The 22,607-nt window shown below is 37.1% G+C and overlaps 1 protein-coding gene across 2 annotated transcripts in view; it reads left to right on the top strand.

Moving 5' to 3' along the window:
- MORC1 (MORC family CW-type zinc finger 1) overlaps positions 1 to 22,607 on the top strand; it is a 160,751-nt gene that overhangs the window by 65,058 nt on the left and 73,086 nt on the right. For both annotated transcript variants that reach the window (XM_025376524.1, XM_025376525.1), the window contains exon 14: positions 906 to 1,060. In XM_025376524.1, coding sequence (XP_025232309.1) covers positions 906 to 1,060 — 155 coding nt within the window. The remainder of the gene's footprint in view (positions 1 to 905; positions 1,061 to 22,607) is intronic.

The following is a 22,607-nucleotide window of genomic DNA, read 5'->3' as shown; positions in this document are numbered from 1 at the left end:
CCCTAAAGGCTTAGACAATTGCATGCTCTTTCCCAAAACAAGTTATGTCACCAAGCAGATTTACAGTGAGATACTCATTACCCTCTGGGATAAGCCAACTCTGTGATTCCTTCATGGAATTCACTGAGCACCCCGGGGACCTCTGCAATGAAGAGGAGAAATCCAATCTGATAGATGAAATGCAGAGAAAGAAAGTAGTTCTCTGGCCACTGTCATTTAGAAGATTATGCCAGTTTATTGCAGTAAGGCACCATGGTTTTTTTTGTGTGTGTTTGTTTGTTTGTTTGTTTGTTTGTTTTTTGAGACGGAGTCTCGCTCTGTCGCCCGGGCTGGAGTGCAGTGGCCGGATCTCAGCTCACTGCAAGCTCCGCCTCCCGGGTTTACGCCATTCTCCTGCCTCAGCCTCCCAAGTAACTGGGACTACAGGCGCCCGCCATCTCGCCCGGCTAGTTTTTTGTATTTTTTAGTAGAGACGGGGTTTCACCATGTTCGCCAGGATGGTCTCGATCTTCTGACCTCGTGATCCACCCGTCTCGGCCTCCCAAAGTGCTGGGATTACAGGCTTGAGCCACCGCGCCCGGCCGGCACCATGGTTTTTAATGTCAAAAGGCCTTGCCTTCCCAGCCACCCTCACTCTCCATGTAAGGTGATAGGTTTGTAAAACGAGTCATATTAACTCAGTAACATTGTGCTAAAATGATTTTTTTATTATGGTACCAAACATGTTGGGATCCCCACAGATTTATGATAACGTCATTAGATAATTTGTTAAACTTTGACATGGTCCAGACCAACAGAATCAATTTATTTTTGGAAAAAAAAAAATGATTTCAAATGACCAGAATATATTTGATTTTTTTCTTTAGCCAAATTTTCAAAATTTAAATATGCGTATATTTTCTCAGACTTGGCGCAGGCGTGGTTGGAATTGTTAATATACCCTTGGAGGTCATGGAACCATCCCATAATAAACAGGAATTTCTCAATGTCCAAGAGTATAATCATCTACTAAAAGTCATGGGACAGTACTTGGTCCAGTACTGTAAGGACACCGGCATCAGTGAGTATTCAATAGTCATAGTAGGAGATACTTACAGTGGGATTACTTTCTGTGATTTCTTTAAGCTGACATGATTATCTGAATTCAGATTACCAGCAACTGAAAACTCTGAAAGGGAGCTCCTGCTTTAAAAACAGGAGTGAGAAGGGAGCCCATTTCAGAATCTTTCCCAAACTATCGTGAAAAACAAAGCAGCAGATTAGAAATTGCAAGGGAATGGCAATCAGAGAACAGAGTGAGGTGGCAGCTGACCATGGAGGAAGGAAACAGAAGATAGCTCCAAATAGACTGAGAAACCCTGCTCAGGGCGCTGGGACTCCACTGTGTGAGAGCACATAGTCCCATGCAGATCTTAGTAGCTCGTATAATGTTATGTCATACCATAGAGTAAAAACTACTGACCCTGGGTAACTGTAGATATGTTAAATTTTTTTTTTTTTTTTTTTTTTTTTCCTGAGATGGAGTCTTGTTCTGTCACCCAGGCTGGAGTGCAGTGTTGCAATCTCGGCTCACTGCAATCTCTGCCTCCCTGGTTCAAGTAATTCTCTGCCTCAGCCTCCCAAGTGGCTGGAATTACAGGCACCTGCCACCACGCCCAGCTAATTTTTGTATTTTTAGTAGAGACAGGGTTTCACCATCTTGGCCAGGCTGGTCTTGAACTCCTGACCTCGTGATCCACCTGCCTCAGCCTCCCAAAGTGCTGGGATTACAGGCCTGAGCCACCACGCCCAGGCAGATATGTTAAACTTTGTTTTGTATAGTTAAAAATTCTTGAGTATGTTAATTCCAGGAAGATTTCAATTAAACATTTCTAAAATAAATAGATCTGGAAACTTAAAAAGATAAACTTTAGTTATCTGAAAAAGGTGATTTATTTAGATCACCTCACTCCCCAGAGACACCTGAACAATGAGATGGTGTGCTGTGCATTAATTAAACTTCTTTTTGTTTTTCAACATATATTTTAGAATCAAGGTGTACATGTGCAAGATCATTACAGAGGTATATTGTGTGATGCTGAGGTTTGGGATGTGACTAAACTTGTCACCCTGGTATTGAGCATAGTACCCAATAGGTAGTTTTTCAGCCCTTGTCTCCCTTTCTCTCCCCTTTTATATTCCTCAGTGTCTATTATTCCCATCTTTATGTTCATGTTTACCCAATGTTTAGCTCCCACTTATAAGTGAGAACACGTGGTATTTGGTTTTCTTTGTCTGCATTAGTTTGCTTAGGATAATGGCCTCTAGCTGCATCCATGTTGCTGCAGAGGACACAATTTCATTCTTTTTTATGGCTGTGTAGTATTCCATGGTATGCGTGTGCCACATTTTCTTTATCCAGTCCACTGTTGATGGACACCTGGGTTGATTCCATGTCTTTGCTATTGGAAATAACACTGTAATGAACATACGTGTGGATGTGTGTGTCCTTTTGGTAGAACAACTGATTTTCCTTTGAGTATCTACCCAGTAGTAGGATTGCTGGGTTGAATGGTAGGTGAAATCGTAGTTTTTAAAGAAATCTCCAAACTGCTTTCCATAGTGGCTAGACGGATTTACATTCCCACCAACAGTGTGTAAGTATCCCTGTCTCTCCACAGCCTGGCCAACTTTTTTTTTTTTTTTTTACTTTTTAACAAAATCCATTCTTACAGGTGTGAGATGATATCTCATTGTGGTTTTGATTTGCATTTCTCTGGTTTGTGATGTGGACCATTTTTTTTTCATGTTTGTTGGCTGCATGTATGTCTTCTTCTGAGAAGTATTTGTGTTCTTTGCTCACTTTTTCATGGGGTTGTCTTTTGCCTGCTAATTTCTTTAAGTTCCTTATCGATTCTGGGTACTAGACCTTTGTCAGAGGAATGGTTTGTGAATATTTTCTCCCATTCTATAGGTTGTCTGTAAATAAACTTACTTTTAAGTTATGCAGACATAGGGCTCCATTTATGTCAAGAAATAGGATATCATGTATTCAGTGATTTGGATAAGTATGTATAATTCATGTATATTAAAAATGTGTCTATACCCTTCAGTCAACTTAAAATCTTCACTTGAAGTTGTAATTCTAGAATATTTTCTTTTCATTTGTATCCATCCAGCTGTACCTAAAGCTTTCTCACCAGCAAAACAGGGAAAAGTGTAGGAACTCAGTGGGAAATTATGAAAGGGGGAATGAGATTGAGGGGACAGATTTCCTGCCGAATCTGGGTTTTCATGTCATGGTCTAAAACATACTCAGAGTGTGTTCTGTGCACCATTATTATCAACATCACCTGGAGTTTGTTAGAAATGCAGAATCCCAGGCCCCACCTGAGACCCACTGAATTAAAATCTGCATTTTTACAAGATTTGATTCACAATCAAATCTGAGAAGCACTGCTCTGAAGAGTATACCTATGTAATTTTTCCTGGGATAGGCATATCTTTTTTCACATGTATTTTTTTGTTTTTCAGAGACATGTCTGAAGTTATGCTAAACATGAGAATGATTACATTGTTTGGCAGGGTTTGCTTAAAGCTGTAGAAAATGCGTAAAGGTATAAATATCAACATAAACATAGTGAGGTTTAAGTCAAACATCTACTCTCTGGTCTTTAACTGCTAGTATGACATGGTACAAAAGGAAAACATTAAGCATTTGAAAATCATGAACCTCCCCATACTCCTCTTGTCTTCGCTGTAATCCCTTCCTTGTCTTCATCCTTAGAAGGAATTAAGTCTTCAGAAAGAGGTAGGCATTAGATTTAAAGGTCGTAAAAGTTATTTCCATCTGTGTCACACTCGGGAGAGTCATACTCAGTCCTCTTTGTGGGTGGAGCTCTCTTGAAGCCCCTTTGCTTGGTATGTGGATTCCCTCCCAACAGTTGTACTTCCAGGTACAGGGTATCATTTACTAGCCCCTACTGCTTACCTAATTCCCTGTCCTTATCTAATTGTTTCTCAATCTTCTACCTAATTGCTTCTATCTACCTGTTTCTTAACCTTTTCAACAGATGTAGTAGGGTTTAAAATAAATATATTTGTATTTTTATTATTATTGGTTGATAACATATTGTTTTCACAATTCCATAATTATCTATGAATTGATAGAGGGCTAGAGGATACTGTCACAAAAGATGTTTCTCTAGAAGGAAGATAGAGACTAGAGGAAGGATAGCAGGCATGTGTATTTGTTCATGTTTCACTTTATCCTCAAAATTCATTATCAAACTAAATCAAGTAATCAAGGTCAGAATTGGTAGTTTCAGTAATTTGTAAGGAGATTGACCTTCAAGGTCTTTGCTTATTAACTCCCACAGGAATAACTAAAATTATGTAATATTTGACTATCTGAAAACCAGTATTATAGGGCATATATTTTAATGAAAAGTATTTAGGTAGAATTTTTTTTTTTTTTTTTTGCCTTGTGAGTAAAAGATGCAGTCTTTATATTTGCTGAAAGTCTGATGTGTTTTTAGGGAAAACTGGGTCCTTGTAAAAATCGAATCGGCAAAAAGAGAAGTGGAGAGGTAATGACTTTGTGTCATTTATCAAATCTACATTTACTTTCAGCTCAGCTGATGCTAAGAATCTCAGAAATATTTTCCTCGTTTCTAAGTCTGACCTCACCTCACTGTCTGCCACTATGTTTTCTGAAGCTTTATACATCCTTATAATAAAATGGAAATATTAATCATCAGCTTTGGGGATTAGGGAGAGAAGGAGAAATAAAAAGTGGGGAGAAACATTAAATGAAATTTGGGTTTGAACAGAAGCAATTATGAAAAATGTATTACTAAACTTTTCCAAAATGGATCAGAATTGAGCTGATGTTTTGCAGAAGAATTCAAATCATAGTTCTTCAGTTGGCAAAGAGGGTAAAATTCATTTAGCCCAGTCACTTTTAATCCCTTCACTCTCGCTGCCATTTTAAGCCTGAATGCGGGCCACCTGTGAAAGGAAAACTGCTCCCTCTCGAGGCAGCCCATGAATTTGCACGACACTATTAAAAAATACATAGATCTTCATATTAAGTTCAAATCCATGTCTCATGGGTTCTTTCATTCTACTATGCTAGGCACCAGTGTTCTAGGACCAGCAAATCAGACATGGTCTGTCTTCTCTGAGAACTTACAGTCTAGGGTGGTGCTATGGTCTGAATGTTTGTGTCTCCCCTACAAATTCAAATATTGAAAATCTGACCCCCAGGATGATGGTATTAGCAACTGGGACTTTAGCGGGGTGATGAGGTCATGAGAGCAGAGCCTTCATGACTGGCGTTAGTGTATTTATAAAGGAAGTCCAAGAGAGACCCCTCATCCCCTTCTCCATGCGATGTTCAAGTGAGAGACAGCCATCTAAGAACCAGGAAGCAAGCCCTCACCAGACTCAGAATCTGGCAGTGCCTTGATCTTGGACTTCCCAGTCTCCAGAACTGAGAAATAAGGGTGTTATTTATAAGCCACTTAGTCTATAGTATTTTATTATAAGCAACCGAATTTACTAAGACACAGGCTAACACGATTTGACAATTAGAAATAGGATTAGTGCCCAACAGAGAAGAATGAAAACTGCAGAAGCCAGTGGCCAGGAGCCTACAGTCTGTAGGCCAGGGAAGGCCTCCCTGAGGAAGTGATATTTCCTAAGGGATGGGGAGGGGTTAGCTGGGTTTACTGAGTTCTTCCTGTTTGGGGCCAAGGAGGGGAGGCCTAAAGCTTTTCTAAATGGCAGGCCCCCAAGTATTTGAAGACAAGATTATGTCTGTCTTCAGTCTTTGTTTAATCTTGACTAATGTTTCCAAGTTCAAGAATAACAATTATTCTTCATTTGACATGGTATTAAGTATATTTACCATCCTAGCATTATATTTTAAAGTGTATTACCTAGAAACAAAATATGCCAGATGAAACCTGAACAGCCTTGACTGAAATGGGATCCTCATCTTTCTTTCGAGTTGTTGGAATCTTACTGGTACACCTAATAATGTGTGAACTATCAGTAAACACATTATTGACCCTCAGTGTCCTCATTACCAGTTAAAGTTTTTAACAAAAATATTAATATGTGTTCATGTAAAGCCATACCTCTCTTTTCTTATTTTTTCCATTAAGTGGTTTTGAGCCCTAGTGTAAAATCATACATTTATCCCTAGTAAAGTTTGTCACCTTATTAGGCCTCATTCTCTCAGGTTGTAATGACCTTTTTTTTGGAATGTAATGCTAACTTCTAACTAATGTGTTATATTCCCAGATTTATGTAAAGTCTGGCTAGTATTTTCTGTATGACTTCACGTAAACCCAGTTGCGTAGGACAGGAAAATCAGACACCCTGACCCTCTACCAGTGATCTCCACTGAGATAAAAGTGGGTACCTTGGGACATGTTTTCCTGATTGTGCTGTCGCCTAACCCTTGTCAATTCCCCAGTTTGTGCATAATTTTGAAAGTGAGAAATAATATTTGTTACATGAATATTTTCTTTAAAACATAGACAATGCTGTAGTGCCTGGATATAGCTAGTTGCTCACCACAGAATTTTGTTTTCCATATGATGCAATTTAGTCTCTAAGATCTCAGAAAGGGACTACCAGGAAAATGAATATAACAACTTTGCTAAGGATACACATCGAGTGAGGAGGCAAATATTAAAAGGTGAGAATATGAGACAAGTTTATTTGAAGATGTAGTCTCAGAAACAGTTCATATCTTTTTAATTCAGTTTTTGAAGTTAAGGATTTTATGTATGCATCCTGTTTTATTTAAAAATATTATCAACATATTTTATGTTATTTTTAAATTTATTGTGGTGTTATGGGCTGAATTGTATTCCTTTCAAATTCGTAAGTTGAAGCCCTAGCTCGCAGTAGCTCAGGCTGTATTTGGAGATAGGGCCTTTAAAGAAATAGTTAAGTTAAAATAGAGTTGTTAGGGTGGGCCCTAATGCAGTCTGACTAGTGTCCTCATACGAAGAGGAAATTGAGACACAAAGAGACATACCAGGGATAGGTGCACACAAATCAAAAAATGTGTGAGGACACAGGGAGAAGGTGACCATCTGTAAGCAAAGTAGGGAAGCCTCAGAAGAAACCAAGCCTGCCAATACCTTGATCTTGGACTTCCAGCCTCCAGAATAGCGAGAAAATAAATAAACTTCTGTTGTATAAGCCACCCAGTCTGTGGTATTTTGTTATGGCAGCCCTAGCAAACTAATACATATGGGAGATTTCAAAATTAGAATTAAAGAGAATTTTATAATGAAACTCTGTAAACCCATCAACCAGCCTCAGTGATCAACTTGTAGGTGAACTGGTTTCATCTGTAGCCCAACTGTTCCCTGACAACTGGATTATGAAGGCAGTCCCAGACCCTGTATAATTACATCCATAAGTATTTTAGCATTTATTCTAAAAGTAAGTACTGTTTAAAAATCATAGTACAAATATCATTACCTAAAAGTTACTACCTTCTTAATATAGTAAAATATCCAGTCTGTTGTTCATATTTCTAATTATCTCCTGTCATAAACTGCAAGATTCTTTTTCTATCACTCTCTCACACTCTCTCCCTCTTCCACTCCCTTCCTTTCTGTTCTTCCTTAAGTTTATTTGTAAGAAAACCAGATTGGTGGTCTTATAGTTATCACACAGTCTAGATTTTGCTCACTGCATTACTAGGAGTAGTTCAACAGGTTCTTCCATTCTGTTCATTTTTATTTAAATTGGTAGACTAGCAGTTTGCCCATTCAGATGTGTCTTTTTTGTCAAGATGTTTCATAGGTGGTAGTGTGCTCTTCCGCTGGGAGGCTGATTGTCTCTTTTAATGATATTAGCAATTAGTGATCAATGCTCAGATTCCTTAGGAGTTCAAAAAATTATATTCTAATATATTTTCTTCATCAGCTCTAATACTTCTATAAGGAAAAACTGTCTTTCATCTACTACTTGGTTACCCATGTTGGTATTTTTACTGTTTAACAGAAGCAACTGAACTCTATACTGCTAAAAAATTGCTTTGGATAAAAGCTTGATGTGAAAAGAATAAGAGACAATTAAAAGATTAAAATATGATATAGACATTTTGCCTAATTAATTTACATGACATAAATATATACTCTGTTTAAAATCATTACTTCGTGTCTGCTCCCAGCAAATAAAAAGATGGTTCAAGGGTTCATCAAATTGACTGTTGGAAAAAAAAACCACATTCTTAGATTTAATTCATTTACATTGCTTTCAGCTGGTGATTGAAATTATTACCATTGACAGCACTTATGCTTCCTTTTCTTTCTGACTGTACCTGTATTATCATGATAATGACATTTTTTACAGCTACAATGAAGTTTTTTGCTAAAATATCTCCAAGGATCTCACCCGTATTGCAAATAAAATACTAAAAAGCCTAAGACCCTTATTCTTACTGGAATTCAATGAAATTTGATTCTTATAGTTTGATTTTCCCTGCCATACCTAAAAGAAGACCTCAAAACTCTCCTCATCAGCCTGCTTAAGAAGAGTAAGTTATATTGAATGACTCTGAATTTAAAACTGCAGTCAGAAACCGAATGTACAATATGAGGACTGTAGGTAATACAGTTGTACTGTATATGGGAGTTTACGGGTTGGTAAACAGTTCACTTGCCTGTAATAAAGCAGCTCACAATCCATCTTTGAAGTAACATGCTGAGACTCATCTTTTAAACGTGCACATGTAAACCCTTTGCATTATGGCTTCAAACACAATGGTAAGGAATGTCTTTGAAAATCATGTTTTAAACACTTGCTTACGAAGTTCACAGTTTGCTAAATGGTTCATTTCACTCTAATAAAGCAGCTCACAATGCATCTTTGAAGTAAAAAAAGGTACTGTATATGGGACTTACACTAAGTGAGTAGGTTTTAGCTGCTCTTGCCACAGAAACAAGAAAAATGGGTAACTATGTGAGATGGATATATTAACTTATTTCACTGTAGTAACCCTTTTACTATCTGTGTGTATCCTATAACACATGTTGTATACTTTAAATACACACAATAAAGTTTATTTTAAAATATTCCTCTAATCCATGAAAAATAAAATAATGTAGCCAGAATTAAGCATACACTGTATTAATAAAAATCAAATATGGATCTTTAGGCTTTTAAGAACATTAGGTTAGTCAGTAAGCTTCATATACATCTTGAGTAAGGAGAGTTCTGGTAGAAAGGTAGTCTAACTCAGGTATTGGGGAGACGTACAGAGCTGACTAGGCAATTGCCCATGATAACACAGAATTCCTTAGGAATACACTTTAGATTTGATTTTTATGTCTAGCTTTGATTTCCACATTTTAGAGGGAAACTGAAATGTATCCAAAGGAGAGCAGTGACAATGACTAAGTAAAAATATAACCTAAAAAAAGAAGGTCAAATTTATTTCTTCCTGAAGAAAGAACCAGAAGAAACATAATTTTCCCCAGTGTTGTTTTTTAAGATTTGCCATAATGAGGCCTCTAGCCGTCTCCCTTCTGTTCTCCATGCACAGAATCATGTGGTTCCCAATTGGGAGCCAAAATGCCCTAGGGGATCTCAGAGTATACCAGTCCACGAATTCCTGAGTCTACCAATAATTGTCTAAGATGGCGTTATGCCTCATACATCTAGATGCTATAGGTTTTCAAATGTATAGAGATGTAGTTGCGGGTAGTAAAATATAAAATTACTCAAAGTGTTATTCATAATTTGTTTATTTTTTGTCACATATTCTCTTAGGTTGAGGGTATGGGTTCTAAAAGTTTCTTGCAGCATGTGGAGATCCTCACACTTGAGAAGGTGGGTAACCAGTGATACGGAACTAGAGAAAATGATGCTACTTGGCCTTGTTAAATGAGGAAGTTGACATTTGGAGTGAATTGGACCAGCGGCAGACTACTGGAATTTTGCAGAGGAGCGTACTGTGCTTACAGTAGAGTAGAGAAGTGAAAGTGTTCTGGTAGCAGCTGCCACATAACTTTTGCCACTGACTGGACTCATAACATGAGACTAGCACAACCACACGTCACCATACCCAAGAGCCAAGAGAAAGGGAAGAAGGACTGTAGCATCTTCACCACCACTGAATATATCTTGCCTTGCTTTTTTTCACTTCAAGTAGACCACCTTGGGAAGTGAAAAACAAACAGGGATAGCAAATAGGCCCCAATTATGTTGGGGCTCTCTCATTACCCTTGCACCACACACTAAGTCATTATGGCAATTCTTCCTGATAAACAGCAGTTGGCCTAATGGTTCTTTTCGAGAGTGTATCAGGCATCATTACCAACTGACTGGAGTTGACATTATCCATTGAAACCAGTTTGCCATCCCTAATCCAGAGCTTTCATTAAGAACAAAGATGATAAGCGATCCCACCTTGGACCAGATTAGGACGAGTCTGATGCCTGGCTGTTACCTTAGCTTTAAATGAGAGGGGTAATGACAAACAGGACGGTATTCAACAGAGGAGGAAGAGATTTACCAGTTCCCTGAGAAAAGGTATGAAATTTCTGTCTCAGGAGATCTTTGGAATATAGTCATCTATTTAGATACAGAACCACCTGAAAGCAGGAACTGATTTAACATTCTCCAGGTATACCATTTTTTCTGGTGCTTTCAGTTTATAAACTGTTTCAGGCCTCCTTATTTTGATGGAGACCATCAAAGCTTTGCTGTGGTAGTTTACTATTGAATTTGATTGAGTCTCTCCTAGGCTAATTGATTCCCTGGATGTCATTGTACGTTCTATGAACAGATACAAAACTGACATGTAAGAGGATGTTGTATTTCCCTTTTTTTTTTTTTTTTTTTTGAGACAGAATCTCACTCTGTCTCCTAGGCTTGAGTGCAGTGGCACAATCTCGGCTCACTGCAATCTCCACCTCCTGGGTTCAAGCAATTCTGCCTCAGCCTCCCAAGTAGCTGGGATTACAGATGCCCGCCACCACACCTGGCTAATTTTTTGTGTTTTAGTAGAGATAGAGTTTCACCATGTTGGTCAGGCTGGTCTTGAACTCCTGATCTTGAATGATCCGCCCACCTCAGCCTCCCAAAGTGCTGGAATTACAGGCATGAACCACCTCGCCCCACACATTTCTCTTATTTTTAAGAGACAAAATATGTGTCAACTGCTCTTGTAGTTACTGGTTTTTGACAAATTTTTAGTAAGTAATTGCAGCATTTCCCTTTTTTTCTTTTCCTGGACAGAGTCTCGCTCTGTCGCCCAGGCTGGTGTGCACTGGCGTGATCTCAGCTCACTGCAAGCTCTGCCTCCCGGGTTCACGCCATTCTCCTGCCTCAGCATCCCAAGTAGCTGGGACTACAGGCGCCTGCCACCACGTCCGGCTAATTTTTTGTATTTTTAGTAGAGATAGAGTTTCACCGTGTTAGCCAGGATGGTCTCGATCTCCTGACCTCGTGATCCGCCAGCCTTGGCCTCCCAAAGTGCTGGAATTACAAGTATTTCCCTTTTTTTTTTTCCCCAGGCGCTTGGTTTAAAGAGGCTCCTGAACAATTCATTAGATTAATTTAAACATTAGGAATCTACTGAATAAAGTATTCCATACATAGCCGGCAGTGAATTAACCTTTCAGTTTTTTTTCTCACAGATACTTCTAGAAATTGAGACTTTAATTCTGTGTGCATTAATCCCAGATTATCCTATTAATTTAATGAGCTTATTGGTTCTTCATACAAAAGTCTTAAGATATGTACTCTTTTATAATTTTGAAAATTAGCTGTGTGCTTTCAGCCATCTACTCTTTTGTAGTAGTAAACTGAATTCTTTAATCAACCTATCGTGAGCATGTTAAAATAATATATAATTTTGGAGTTAATAAATTTGGGGTTATCTGCATGGCTCTTTTCATAGGTGGATAGAAATATTTGGCTAATATTTTTTGGAAGAGACATTATTCCACTTTCATTTTATTTCAGACAACATATTCATGAGGCATTTTGTCAAGAATAGCAGCAACATTGGTTGAGGACTTGTTAGGTGCAGGATGCTGAACTACATGTTGAAGACATGCAGAATTATAAAGCACACTTCCTCCTTTGGAAAAGTGCCGTGCTCATGGAGAAGTAACTTTTAAAGAAAGGAAAAATACATGACAACAGAAAACTTAAATTTCTGCAGGGCTCTTTAGTTTTTTGTTTTGTTTTTTTTTCCCATTGTGATGAAATACATATAACATGAAATTTACCATCTTAACCACTTTTAAGTGTACAGTTCAGTAACATTAAAGACATTTAAATGCTGTACAACTGTCACCACCATCCATCTCTAAAACTCTTTTCATCTTGCACAACTAAAACACTATAAGCATGAAACAATAGCTCCCAATTCTCTGCTTTTCCATCCTCTGACAACCACCCTTCTACTTTCTGTCTCTGTGATTTTGACTACTCTAAGTACCTCATGTAAGTGCAACAATAAAGTATCTTTTTGGCTTATTTCACTTAGCACAATGTCCTCAAAGTTCATCCATGTTATAGCATATGTTAAATTGCCTTCAGTTTTAAGGGTGAATAATACTCTGTTATAAATACACACACCCCCCCCCACATTTTGCTTATCCATTCATCTGTGGATAGCCACTTGAGTTGCTTCCATGTTTTAGCTATTTTGAATAATGTTACTATGAAAATGGGTATACACATTTCTCTTCAAGGCCCTGTGTTTTTTAAAAGCAGTTTTCAAGTACATATTGTTATTAATTATAGTCACAATGATGTGCAATAGATCTTTTGAACTTATTTATCCTGCCTAACTGAAATTGTGTATCCTTTTACCAACATCTCCCCATCCCCCTCCCCCAGCCTCTGGTAACCATCATTCTACTCTGTGCTTCTATGAGTTTGGCTTTCTAAGATTCCACATATAAATGAAATATGCAGTATTTGTCTTTCAGTGCCTGGCTTATTTCATTTAACATAATGTTTGCCAGGTTCACTTATGGTTTTGCAAATGACATTTCCTTCTTTTAAAAGGCTAAATAGTATTCCATTGTATAGGTACCACATGTTCTGAAACCCTTCATCTGTTGATGGACACTTAGATTGATCCCATATCTTAGCTATTTACAAATAGTGCTGCAATGAATCTGGGTGTGCAGATATCTCTTTAACATACTGATTTCATTTCCTCTGGATAAATATACAGAAGAGGACATGCTGGATCATATGGTAGTTCTATTTTTAATTTTTGAAGGAAACTCCGTATTATTTTTCATAATGGCTACACTAATTCATATTCTTGCCACCAGTGTGTTAGGGTTTGTTTCTATCCACATCCTTGCCAACACTTACCTTTCACGTCTTTGGTAATAGTCATTCTAACAGGTATGAGGTGATACCTCCCTGTGATTTTAATTTGTATTTCCCTGGTGCTTAGTCATGTTGAGCATTTAAAAAATACATACATCTTGGCCACTTACATGTCTTCTTTGGAAAATTGAGACCCTGCTTTAAGTTCTTTTGTGTATATACCCAGCAGTGGAATTTCCAGATCACATGGTAATTCTATTTTTAATTTTTTTGAGAAACTACCATATTCTTTTCCACAGTGGCCACACCATTTTACTTCCCACCAACAGTGCACAGGGGTTCCAATTTCTCCACGTCTTCACCAACACTTGTTATTTTGTGGGTTCTTTTTTTGATGGTAGCTATCCTAATGAGCATAAAGTGGTATCTCATTGTAGTTTTGATTTACATTTCCCTAATGATTAGTGACTTGGGGTATCATTTCTTGTGCTTACTATCCATTTATATATTTTCCTTGGAGAAATGTCTGTTCAAGGTCTTTGATTTTTTTTGAGTTGGATTATTTTCGTTGTTGTTGCTGAGTTTGAGGAGTTCCCTCTCTATTTTGGCTACCAGTCATCAGATATATGTTTTCCCATTATATTTTTTCATTCTGTGGGTTGCCATTTGTCTATTTTTTCTTTTGTTGCTTGTGCCTTTGGTATCATATATTTTACAAAGTGTTGCCAAATCTAATGGTGCTTTTTGTTTTTTAAGAGTTTTCTAGTTTAAGATCTTACATTTAGGTTGTGGATTCATTTTGAGTTAATTTTTGCAAATGGTGTTATGTAAGAGTCCAGTTTTATCTTTCACATGTAGATACCCAATTTTCTCCATACCATTTGTTTAAAAGACTGTCTGTTCTCCATTGAATGGTTGTGACACCCTTGTCAAAAATAATTTGACCATATTTGATTATGTGAGAGTTTATTTTTCTGGACTGTCTATCCATTGGTCTTTATGTCAGTGCCAACTCTTTAGATTTCTGTAGCTTTAGTGAGTTTTGGAGTTAGGAAGTGTGAGTTCTCCAGATTTATTACTCTTTTTTGGGATTGTTTTGGGTATTTAGGATCTTTCTATATTTCATGTGAATTTTAGGTCTGGTTTTTCTATTTCCACAAAAAAAGGTCTTTGGAATTTTCATAAGGATTGGATTAAATCTGTATATTGCTTTGGGTAGTAATGACATCTTAACAGTGTTAAGTTAAACTTCCAGTCCATAACCATGAGATGTCTTTCCATTCATTTATGTCTTTTTAAATTTCTTTAAGAAATGTTTTACAGTTTTCACTATAAAAGTTTTTCATCTCCTTGATTAGGTTAATTCCTCAGTTGTCTTTTTGATAGTATTGTAAATGGAATTGTCTTCTAATTTTTCCTTTTGGGTTGCTCATTGTTAGTGTATAGAAACAAAACTGATCTCTGTGTGTTGACTTTGTGTCCTACTTTGTTGAATTTTTTATTAGTTCTAACAGTTTTTAAAAATTGCATGGAATATTTAGGGTATTCTACATATAAGATTATATCAGTTGTGTACAGAGATAATTCTACTTCTTCCTTTCCAGTCTGGATGCCTTGTATTCTTTTCCTTGCCTAATCACTGTGGCTAGGACTTCCAGTACTATTTTGAATGGAAGTGGTGAGAATGGGCATCTTTGCCTTGTCCCTTCTTAGAGAAAACAGGTTCAGTCTTTTACCATTGAGTACAATATTCTTTGTGGATATTTCACATATGGCTTTTATTATGTTGAAGTAGTTTCCTTCTGTCCTAATTTGTTGAGTGTTTTTATCATGAAAGGATGTTGAATTATATCATATGCCCTCTCTACATCAATTGAGATGATCATGCAGTTTTTTTCTTTATTCTCTTAATGTGATCTATTACATTAATTTTTGTATATTGAACATGAATAAATTCCACTTGGTCATGATGTATAGTCTTTTGAATATGCTTCGTAATTCAGTTTGCTAATATTTTGTTGTGAACTTTTGCATCATTGTCAAAACGAATATTGGTCTGTAGTTTTCTTTTATAGGAGTGTCAAAGAGATAGGATAATGCCAGCTTTATAGAATGAGTTAAGGAGGAATGTTTCCTCTTTTCAACTTTTAAAAAAAGTTTGAGAAAGATTGATGTTGGTTCTTCTTTAAATGTTTGGTTGCAGTCACTGAAGAAGTCATCAGTTCCAGGACTTTTCTTTGTTGGGATATTTGTTATTACTGATTCAATCTCCTTACTAGTTGTAGACCTATTCAGATTTTTTGTTTCTTCATGGTTTAGTCTTGGTAGGTATTGTGTTTCTAGAAATTTGTCCATTTCATCTAAGTTATCCAATTTGTTGTTGTATAATTGCTCATAGTACTCTCTTATAATCATTTTTATTTCTGTAGAATTAATAGTAATGTCCCCACTGTCATTTTTGATTTTAGTAATTTGGACCTTCTCCCTTTCTGTCTTAGTTCATCTAGCTAAAGGTTTCTCACTTTGTTTCTCTTTTTGAAGAACTGACTTTTGATTTTATTGATTTTCTGTATTATTTTTCTATTCTCTATTTCATTTATCTCTGCTCTAACCTTTATGCCCTTTTTCCTACTGGCTTTGGGTTTAGTTTGTTCTTCTTTTTCTAGTTCTTTAAGTTGTAAAGTTAGGTTTTTGATTTGAGGTATTTCTTGTTTTTTAAATATAAACATTTGTAAAAGCTATACATTTTCCTCATTGCCCTGTTTTTGCTGTGTCCTTTAAGTTTTGGTATGTAGTGTTTTTGTTTTCATTTCTCAATATTTTTAAATTTCCCTGATTTTTTTTTTTTTTTTTTTTTTAGACAGAGTCTTGTTCTGTCACCCAGGCTGGAGTGCAGCAGCGTGATCTCAGTTCACTGCAACCTCCACCTTCTGGATTCAAGTGATTCTCATGCCTCAGCCTCCTGAGTAGCTGGGATTACACCTGTGATTTTTTATTTGATTTGTTTATTATTTAATAGTTTGTTATTTAATTTCCACAAATTTGTGAATTTTCCCATTTTCCTTTTGTTATTGTTTTCTAATTTCATCCTGTTGTGGTCGGAGAAGGTATTTTATGTGATATCTATCCTTTAAAATCTATTGACTCTTTGTTTTTAGATATAGTTGGCTTATCGTGTTGTTCAAGTCCTCCATTTCCTCATTTTACTTCTGTCTGGATGTTCTATCAGTTATTGTGAGGTATTAAAGTATCCAGTTAATATTGTAGAACTGTTTATTTCTCCCTTCAATTTTGTTAAATTTTGCTTTATATACTTGATGGTCTGTTATTAGGTACATAAATGTTTGCAATTGTTACATTTTCTAGCTATACTGAACCTCCCATTAAAGTATAATGTCCTTCTTTGTCTCTCATAAACTTTTTTGATTTCAAGTCTGTTTTGTCTGATATTATCATAGCCATATCTGCTCTCTTTTGGTTACTATTTGCAAGAAGTATACTTTTCCATCATTTAATTTTCAGCCAATTTGTGTCTTTGGATCAAAAGTAAGTATCTTGTAGACAACATATGCTGGGATTATGTTTTTTAATTTATTCTGCTAATCTCTGTCTTTTGAATGGAATGTTTAGTCCATTTACATTTAAAGTAATTACTGATAAGGAGAAAATTTTGTCATTAATTATTTTATCTGTGCCTTATAGCTTTTTGTTACTCATTTCCTGCATTATTTTCTTTTGTGTCTTGTTGATATTTTGTAGTGAAACAAAAGTATATTCTAGCCATTTTTTTGTGATTACTATGGAGATCACATTTAACATGCTAAACTGATAATATTCTAATTTAAATATATACCAGCTTAACTTCAATAACATACAAGAACTCTGATTCTTAACTCTTTTCCTGTTTGCCCCAAGGATACTCACCAGTGGCGTTTGCGGCTACAACATTTACCCCAACATAACTTTGCCATGAAATATCTCACTTTTAATTATTATTTTCACATTGCTGTAGTATATCAACTTTGTTTATAGCATTCTGTTTTTAGTAGTGACATTTCTATTTACAAAATATGGTAATTTTTGATCGCTGAAAATGTAAATCCTAGAAAAACAAAGCATTCTAAGCATGATGTTAACATTGTTCTCAAACAGTTGTTGGCCATAGATTCATTTGATGTATCTGATTTTTTCAAAATAGGCAATTCTGATTATTCGGGTGATTCTGGTGTTAGTTCTGTTTAGAAATAACTCTAAAGATTAGTTTTTATATTTTATTTTCACATTGAAAATCAGTCAGATTTGCTTCAGCCTCAGAGAACGTGTTAAATGAATGCTGGCAATGAACTGTACTTTTTTTTTCTAAACAGGAAAAGGGTCAAGAAGTTCTTTTCCCACTCCTTTCAGTTATTAATGTCATAAAATTACATTTTTATACCTTGTATGTACAAAAACGTAAACTAATAATTTTAATGCATTAGTCTCTTAAATTATGTAGGAAACCACGAGTGTAGTTACATACTATTGTTACAATAATACTTGTTTTATAATTGTCCAATTATTTACCTTTAATGATATATTTATTTCTTTATACAGTTACTAGTTACTGTCTAATGTCCTTTCATGTCAACCTGCAAAATTCCCTTAGCATTTCTTGCAGGGCTGGTCTTAGTGGTAATGAACTCTTTTGCCTTTTGTTTATCTGAGGATGTCTTAATTTCTCTCTAACTTTTAAAGGATAGTTATGCCAAATGTAGGATTCTCAGTTGATAGTTTGTTTTCTTTTAGCACTTTAATAATATCAGTTCACTGCTTCTGGCTTCCCTTCTGATGAGAAATCTTCTGGTAATCTTATTGAAGATCCCTTGTATGTGATAAGTTGCTCTTTTCTTTCTACTTTCAAAGCTCTCTCTTTGTCTTTCTACAGTTTGATTATGATGTTTCTTGGGTCTTTTTGAGTTCATCCTACTTGAAATTTTTTAAGCACCTTAGATGTTCACATTCACATTTTTCACCAAATGTAGAAAATTTTCAGCCATTATTTATTTAAATAGTCTCTCCTTTTCTTTCTCTCATTTTCTTCTAGGGTTTCCATAAGGTGTGTATTGGCTTACTTGATGATGTCTAGTTCTTAGGCTCTGTTCACTTTTATTCAATTTTTTTTTTTTTTTTTTGAGATAGAGTCTCACTCTGTTGCCCAGGCTGGAGTGTAGTGGTGCAGTCTCAGCTCACTGCAACCTCCACCTCCTGAGTAGCTGGCATTACAGGTGTGTGCCACCCCCGGCTAATTTTTGTATTTTTTGTATTTTTTTTTTTTTTTTTTTTTGAGATGGAGTCTTACCCTGTCACCAGGCTAGAGTGCAATGGCATGATCTCGGCTCATTGCAACCTCCACCTTCTGTTTCAAGCAATTCTCCTGCCTCAGCCTCCTGAGTAGCTGGTACTACAGGTGTGTGCCACCACGCCCAGCTAATTTTGTATTTTTAGTAGAGACAGGGTTTCACCATGTTGGCCAGGTTGGTCTTGGTCTCTTGACCTCATGATCTGCTTGCCTTGGCCTCCCAAAGTGCTGGGATTACAGGCTTGAGCCATGGCGCCCGGCCTAATTTTTTTTGTATGTTTAGTAGAGACGAGGTTTACCATGTTGGCCAGGCTGGTCTTGAACTCCTGACCTCAGGTGATCCACCCGCTTCGACCTCCCAAAGTACTAGAATTACAGATGTGAGCTGCTCCTGGCTACTTTTATTCAATATTTTTTGTTGTTGTTCATTAGATTTAGTTTTCATTATTCTGTATTAAAGTTCACTTCTGTGTTCAAATTTTCTCTTCTGCTTTCTCAAATCTGACTCTGTATCCCTCTAGTGATTTTTAAATTTCAGTTATTATATTTTTTCAGCTCCATAATTTCTTTTTATTTTCTTTTTAAGTTCTGTATTTATTTATGATATTTACATTTTGTTCATATATCATTTTCTTGACTTTTTCACTTTTTTTTTTTTTTTTTTTTGAGATGGAGTTTTACTCTGTCAGCCAGTCTGGAGTGTAGTGGCACAATCTCTGCTCGCTGCAACCTCTGCCTCCCAGTTTCAAGAGATTCTCATACGTCAACCACCCGAGTAGCTGGGATTACAGGTGTGTGCCACCACACCTGGCTAATTTTTGTATTTTTAGTAGAGATGGGGTTTCACCATGTTGGTCAGGCTGGTCTCAAACTCCTGACCCCAGGTGATCCACTTGCCTCGGCTTCCCACAGTGCTGGGATTACAGGCATAAGCAACTGTGCCTGGCCTTCTTTTTTCTTTCTCTCTCTCTCTTTCTTTCTTTCTTTCTTTCTTCAGTTCTTTGCGTGTCTTTGAGACAGTCATTTTAAAATCTTTGTCTATTAGATCTGCCATCAGGTTTTTTCCAGGCACAATTTCTGTTGATTCATTCTTTTGCTTGGAATGTGCCATACTTTCCTATTTCTTTGTATGACTTGTGGTTTTTCTTATGTTGAAAACTGGACATTTGAATCTAACAGTGTTATACTTCTGGAAATCAGAGTCTCTTCCTTCTCTACGACTTACTGTTTTTTATTTTGTTTCTTTGTTTAAATTGTTGTAGGCTCTATCTGGGCAGATCAGCCCGAGCTATACACTTAAGGTTTTCTTGGGTTTTTCTGAGCCCGTGCCTTTGCCGGGACATGTGCAGTGACTTCCTAATTTCCTCTATACATGTAGCAGATTTTGGATGCACTAGTCTTCAATATCTGGTTTCCATAAGGTGAAAGGAGACAAATGAAAGGAGGAAAAAAAAGACACCAACCCCTTAAATCCCCTGGAAGTCACCCCAGCTGGAAGGGGAGGGGCTTGTAACCATGAGGGAGAGGCATAACAAAAATGGCCTTCACCTCTTCATCTACACTTCTGTGATCATAGCCAGCAATCAGTGATCAGAGCAGGAGTCCCCGTTATTTGGAGGACAGGGTCTTTTTTTCTCCCCACCCTAATTTCATCAAGCTGTGTGAAGGATCTTCCAGGAACATGGAGTGTAGGTTGGGTAACTACTACTGGCTGAGAGCTGAAATGACTGAAATTAACTGCAATTTAATATCCATCCCTTCCCCTGAAAGTTGCAAGCCTTCAGTAGACTCCAGAGTTCCCAAATAGTTACATGAGATTCTGCCAGTGCCGTTTTTGTCTAGGTGGTGAAACAGACTTCTGATGCTTCCTACTCTATCATCTTCTCAGAATCTTCCAGGTTTTATAGTTTTAATGTGCCTTCACATTTATTCTTTGTGATAAATTTGCAAGACAGGTTATTGCAGTCACTCACTTGATAGATAAGAAAGCTTAGTGGCTTGCCCACAACTATACAACTAATATATAACAGCCAGCACTCAAATCCATGTTTCTTTTAATCTACAGCACCCTCTGCTTTGATATAGCAAAGACGAAATAGTTAATGTAGAAATCAGAGAAGCGGGTGGGTCACGGTGGCTCATGCCTGTAATCCTAGCACTTTGGGAGGCTGAGGCAGGTGGATCATTTCAGTTCAGGAGTTAAAGACCAACCTGGCCAACATGGTGAAACCCCATCTCTACTAAAAATACAAAAATTAGCCAGGCACTGTGGTGCGCACCACCCAGTTACTCAGCTACTCAGGAGGCTGAGGCACGAGAATTGCTTGAATCCAGGAGGCAGAGGTTGCAGTGAGCCAAGATCGCACCACTGAACTCCAGCCTGGATGAAAGAGTGAGATTCTGTCTTAATCAAAAAAGAGCCCATATAGCCAAGACAATCCTAAGCAAAAAGAACAAAGTTGGAGGCATCACACTACCTGACTTCAAACTATACTACAAGGCTACAGTAACCAAAACAGCATGGTACTGGTACCAAAACAGATGTATAGACCAATGGAACAGAAGAGAGGCCTCAGAAATAACACCACACATCTGCAACCATCTGATCTTTGACAAACCTGACAAAAACAAGAAATGGGGAAAGGATTCCCTATTTAATAAATGGTGCTGGGAAAACTGGCTAGCCATCTGAAGAAAGCCGAAACTGGATCCCTTCCTTACATCCTATAAAAAAATTAACTCAAGCTGGATTAAAGACTTAAATGTAAGACCTAAAACCATAAAAACCCTAGAAGAAAACTTAGGCATTACCATTCAGGACATAGGCATGGACAAAGACTTCATGACTAAAACACCAAAAGCAATGGCAACAAAAGCCAAAATAGACAAATGGGATCTAGTTATACTGAAGAGCTTCTGCATAGCAAAAGAAGCTACCATCAGAGTGAACAGGCAACCTACAGAATGGGAGAAAACGTTTGCAATCTACCCATCTGGCAAAGGACTAATACCCAGAATCTACAAAGAACTTAAACAAATTTACAAGAAAAAAACCAACCCCATCAAAAAGTGGGCAAAGGATATGAACAGACACTTCTCAAAAGAAGACGTTTATGCAGCCAAAAGACACATGAAAAAATGCTCATCATCACTGATCATCAGAGAAATGCAAATCAAAACCACAATGAGACACCATCTCACGCCAGTTAGAATGGTGATTATTAAAAAATCATGAAACAACAGATGCTGGAGAGGATGTGGAGAAATAGGGATACTTTTACACTGTTGGTGGGAGCGTAAATTAGTTCAACCATTGTGGAAGACAGTGTGGCAATTCCTCAAGGACCTAGGGCTAGAACTACCATTTGACCCAGCAATCCCATTGCTGGGTATATAGCCAAAGGATTATAAATCATGATACTATAAAGAAAGACACATGCACACGTATGTTTACTGAGAAATTATTCACAATAGCAAAGACTTGGGACCAACCCAAATGTCCATCAGTGATAGACTGGATAAAGAAAATGTGGCACATATACACCATGGAATACTATGCTGCCATAAAAAAGGATAAATTCATATCCTTTGCAGGGACATGGATGAAGCTGGAAATCATCATTCTGAGCAAACTATCGCAAGGACAGAAAACCAAACACCGCATGTTCTCACTCATAGGTGGGAATTGAACAATGAGAACACTTGGACACAGGGTGGGGAACATCACACACCAGGGCCTGTCAGGGGGTGGGGGGCTGGGAGAGAGATAGCATTAGGAGAAATACCTAATGTAAATGATGAGTTGATGGGTGCAGCAAACCAACAAGGCACATGTGTACCTATGTAACAAACCTGCACGTTGTGCACATGTACCCTAGAACTTAAAGTATAATAATAAAAAAAACACACACAGAAAGAAATCAGAGAAGCAAAACCTCATCAACCTTTCTAGATA

This window comes from Theropithecus gelada, chromosome 2, assembly GCF_003255815.1.
Source record: "Theropithecus gelada isolate Dixy chromosome 2, Tgel_1.0, whole genome shotgun sequence".
Taxonomy (NCBI): Eukaryota; Metazoa; Chordata; class Mammalia; order Primates; family Cercopithecidae; genus Theropithecus; species Theropithecus gelada.
The sequence above is the reverse complement of the archived record's forward strand: the minus strand, read 5'-3'. Positions and strand labels throughout refer to the sequence as shown.